This window comes from Palaemon carinicauda, chromosome 2, assembly GCF_036898095.1.
Source record: "Palaemon carinicauda isolate YSFRI2023 chromosome 2, ASM3689809v2, whole genome shotgun sequence".
Classification (NCBI taxonomy): Eukaryota; Metazoa; Arthropoda; class Malacostraca; order Decapoda; family Palaemonidae; genus Palaemon; species Palaemon carinicauda.
Window position 1 is genome coordinate 128,240,379 of NC_090726.1, and position 5,000 is coordinate 128,245,378.

At 36.6% G+C, this 5,000-nt stretch overlaps 1 protein-coding gene across 1 annotated transcript; it reads right to left on the reverse strand.

The window, feature by feature from the left end:
- Positions 1-1,666: 1,666 nt before the first annotated feature.
- Positions 1,667-3,652, reverse strand: LOC137619978 (cilia- and flagella-associated protein 251-like). The gene is made up of 3 exons (XM_068350261.1): positions 3,331-3,652; positions 2,665-2,987; positions 1,667-1,948 (listed from the first exon to the last, which is right to left on the reverse strand). Exons 1-3 carry the CDS (start codon positions 3,650-3,652, stop codon positions 1,667-1,669), a joined length of 927 nt encoding a protein of 308 aa, XP_068206362.1.
- Between the last annotated feature and the right edge of the window lie 1,348 nt (positions 3,653-5,000).

A 5,000-nucleotide genomic window follows, 5' to 3' on the forward strand; every position in this document is an offset into this window, starting at 1 on the left:
GGTTCGAATCCCGTCCGGTGAGAAGCTATTGTCTTTTTGTAATTTCGCCTGGGGCTCTGATCCCGAGGTAGTTTAGAGAATCCAGACATTAATGTATCCAAAATATATGGCTTATTTAAAAATGAAAAAAAATCGTCTAAATGTGCAAAATTTATCCTTTATTTATATATATATATATATATATATATATATATGTATATATATATGTATATATATGTATATATATATATATATATATATATATATATATATTATATATATAATGTGTATATATATATGCATATATATTATATATATATATATATATATATATATATATATATATATTATATATATATATATATACATATGTATATATATATATGCAAATGTTACTACTACTACTACTACTACTACTACTACTACTACTGTGAAAGACCTAAGGGTTTCACCCTTACCAAAGGGCTCATCAGGTGGGTTTTGGCCATCTATCATTTTTGCAGGCTTGGTTCCCACGACCCTCCTCCCTTCCTTTCTCTCTTTTTGTATTTTTCTGTTTTTATGTTTATTCTTTGGGGGAATATATTTTTTTATCTTATGTTTAAGATTTTCTATTTTTGGGATTTTCTATTTTATATTGTTGAATTTTTGGATTGTTTAATTTTTTTTATTTTTTTTTTTATTTTTTTACCTAATATTTTTTTATTTTTATGTCTTTTATGATTTTTTTTTTTTAGATTTTTTTAGCTTTTATATATTATTTGGGATTTCCTAGTCTATATTTTTTTTTATTTATTTCTTTTCTTTATTTTTAAGTTTTTTTTATTCTTTTAAATTTTTTTATATTTTTTTTTTGGCTGTTTGACCTTTGTTTATTTTTTTTCAGATTTTCTACTTTTTATGTTTTTTTTTAATATTTTAAGCTTTTATATTTTTTTGGTTTTTAAAGCTTTTTTATTTTTTTTTCTAGATTTTCTAGTTTTTATATTTTATTTTTTTTAAGCTTTTATATTTTTCGGGGATTAATAAAAGTTTTACATATTTTATTTTTTTTTTATTTTTTAGCTTTTATAATTTTTTTGGATTTTTTAGTTACATATTTTGCTTCCGTTGCCGCTCCCTGGCTGTAAAGCCTAATATTCCGAAAGCTGAGTTGTCAAGTCGTGCACAATTTATCCCAGGCTGTTACACAGGAGGTGGTGCACCTCTTCAGACGTCCCTCAGTAGAGAAACTCTCTTGGGCCATCCTATAAGGACTTGACTGCATAGTAGAAAAAGCCGAGCTAGTTCCCTCTGCATAGCCGGTCTTCTAGGTTATTCCCCCAGAACCACCCGAAGGTTAGTATCCGAAAGAATAGACCTAGATATCCGACCTTTTGTTCACCTGACGAAGCCCCTGTACGACCCCACCAGGGAACACAGCATACTAGAAGCAGCTCAGCTATTCCTTTCTGCAAAGCCAGCCTTTTAGGCTGGTCCAAGCATCCTCCCAAGTAAGACGCGTCAGATTTACACCCTCCTTCTGTTCCTCTGGAACTGATTCCTGGGAATGTGCATCTTGGGGTGTTTTTCAACATTTTCCTTCTTTCTGTTCTTGGCCTTTGTGTCCTTCTTGCCGGTCCTTTTTGGTCCTGGATTTTGTCGTTTAGGCTTTTGACGACCCTGGAATGCTCTGCGGGGCATTCCTTTAGCACGCTCTTGTTTTGGCAGATGATGGCCTTTGCCTTTGCAGGGGCGCGCCCTTGGTTTCTTCATCCTCTTTTTCTGTATCTTCATCCCCTTCTGAACCTTCGGTATTTTGTTCCGATTCTTCCTTATCGTCTGAAACTTCATCTTCTTCCTCGGATTCTTCTTCATCCTCCGATTCTTCTTCTTCCTCTGATTCTTCTTCTTCCTCTTCTTCTTCCTCTTCCTCTGATTCCTCATTACTTACTGAATCTTCAGTATTTTGTTCCAATTCCTCCTCTTCCTCTGATTCTTCCATTTCGTCAGGCAAGAAACGGAATCGGTTTTGGACGGAAATGCCCGAAAATTCTTCCTCCATTTCGCTCTCAGAAGAATCCGAATTTTCCTCCTCTTCTGAATCTTCAGTAATTTGTTCTGATTCTTCTTCTTCCTCTACCTCTGATTCTTCTTCCTCTACCTCTGATTCTTCATCATCTACCTCTGATTCTTCTTCTTCCTCTTCCTCTGATTCTCCCATTTCGTCAGGCAAGAAACGGAATCGGTTTTGGACGGAAATGCCCGAAAATTCTTCCTCCATTTCGCTCTCAGAAGAATCCGAATTTTCCTCCTCTTCTGAATCTTCAGTATTTTGTACCGATTCTTCTTCATCATCTGAATCTTCAGTAAATTCTTCTTCCTCTACCTCTGATTCTTCTTCCTCTACCTCTGATTCTTCTTCCTCTACCTCTGATTCTTCTTCCCCTACCTCTGATTCTTCTTCCTCTTCCTCTGATTCTTCCATTTCGTCAGGCAAGAAACGAAATCGGTTTTGGACGGAAATGCCCGAAAATTCTTCTCCATTTCGCTCTCAGAAGAATCCGAATTTTCCTCCTCTTCTGAATCTTCAGTATTTTGTACCAATTCCTCCTCATCATCTGAATCTTCAGTAATTTGTTCTGATTCTTCCTCTTCCTCTTCCTCTGATTCTTCTTCCTCTACCTCTGATTCTTCTTCCTCTACCTCTGATTCTTCTTCCTCTACCTCTGATTCTTCCTCATCTACCTCTGATTCTTCTTCATCTACCTCTGACTCATCATCTTCCTCTGATTCCTCCATTTCGTCAGGCAAGAAACGAAATCGGTTTTGGACGGAAATGCCCGAAAATTCTTCCTCCATTTCGCTCTCAGAAGAATCCGAATCTTCCTCATCATCTGAATCTTCAGTATTTTGTTCTGATATTTCTTCGTCTTCTGAATCTTCACTATTTTGTACCGATTCTTCCTCGTCATCTGAATCTTCAGTATTTTCTTTTGATTCTTCCTCTTCCTCCGATTCTTCTTCCTCTACCTCTGATTCTTCTTCATCTACCTCTGATTCTTCTTCCTCTACCTCTGATTCTTTTTCCTCTTCCACTGACTCTCCCATTTTGTCAGGCAAGAAACTAATTGGTTTTGAACGGATGAGCCCAAAATGTCTTCCTCCTTTACGCTCTCAGAAGAATCCGAATTTTCCTCCTTTACTGAAGATTCTTCAATTACGATTTCCACAGTTCATTATCATCTTCTGGTTCATTATCCTCCGATGCTTCCCAAATTTCTACTTCACAATTTTCTTGCAACTCTCCACCATTTTCGGTTTTTCCCGATAATTCGAAAATTCTTCTTCACTCCTTGTCTCTTCCAATACGATCTCCATAGAGTTTTCTTCGGTCTTCTCCTCTGTTGCTATCAGCGTCACTGGTTTCTTCAATATCGTTAGCTTCCTCCTGTTGGGCATTTGGTCTTTTTTCCTCTTTCTTAGAAGACATAACACTCATCGCAATGATCGCTCCTCCAACGAAAAGACAACCCGCAGCACCTGCCATCATGAGGTTACTAACCGCTCCATTTTCGAGTATACAGAAAGGTTTTTCTGTATTCAAATCCGGAAGCAATCTTGGCAGTATCCAATAGGATTTCAGCTTTTCGTTGAATTGGTCGATTTGAGTCTTCAGTCCAGTTCCAGTCATTTCGCATTGTTGAGCTTCTTCAAAGGTGTTCCACTTCCTTCCAACAAACGGTAAGAAGTTAATCGCTCTTCTTAAAAGTGAACTTTGCGAGCCATTAGTTCCAACTCCTCCAAAGCAGTTCTCCATACGCGGGCACCTCTGGTAGCAGCCACGAGAACAGCCTGTAGGTCCAAGATTGTTGGAAAGTGTTCAACTTCCCGTTGAGATTTAACAGATATCCCTCACAAAGAGAGCTTCGTTCCTGAAGAACTCTCTCTCCGTGAGCCAAGGTGAGTCCTCCGAAAAGGGCTGCGACGGTTAACAAAAACATTCCAAAGCTGGTTGTAATAACTTTCAACATAGTAGTAAACATTGTCAAAGTATATACCGGCTTCTTCATCTCGTATTAGCTATATTTTGAAAAAATCGATAGATGACAAGAAGACGGCCTTTTAAAGATCTAGATGTCTTCAGTATCTCTTCGAAAATCACTCCGAGTTCCAGAAAGAAATTTCAAGTCTTCAATATCCTTCGGAGCCGTCTCTCTCTCTCTCTCTCTCTCTCTCTCTCTCTCTCTCTCTCTCTCTCTCTCTCTCCATATATATATATATATATATATATATATATATATATATATATATATTATATATATATATTCATAGAGAGGAGAGAGAGAGAGAGAGAGAGAGAGAAGAGAGAGAGAGAGAGAGAGAGAGGAGAGAGAGAGAGAGAGAGAGAGAGAGAGAGAGAACGAACAAGCAGACGGCTCCGAAAGATTTTGAAGACGTGAAATTTCTTGGGGGAGAGAGAGAGAGAGAGAGGAGAGAGAGAGAGAGGAGGGATGAGGAGAGAGAGAGAGAGAGAGAGAGAGGAGAGCATGTATATATATATATATAGATATATATATATATATATATATATATATCTATATATATATATATATATATATATATATATATATATATATATATATATATATATGTGCTAAAGATCCACAGGGAAAATGAAAATATGAAATACAGTATAAGATTAGGTCCTGACTACTTTACTGATACTTCTTCTTCTATATATATATATATATATATATATATATATGTGTGTGTGTGTGTGTGTGTGTTTGTAGTTTAAAAGCCCATATAATTGCCTCTACCAACGAAGGTAGGAGGTTATTGTCTTGCCCCTGTTTGTCTGTTTGTTCGTGAACAACTTCCTGGCCACAACTTTTACTCATTGAGTAGTGAAGCTTTCAAAGTATGTATTTTTTCAGACGTGAAAGTGATTCAATTTTCAAAGTACTGGGTCAAAGGTCAAGGTCGAACAAAAGTTCGACCAATTTAACCCAAGGGAAGCTGGTTCCAAGAAATTAGTT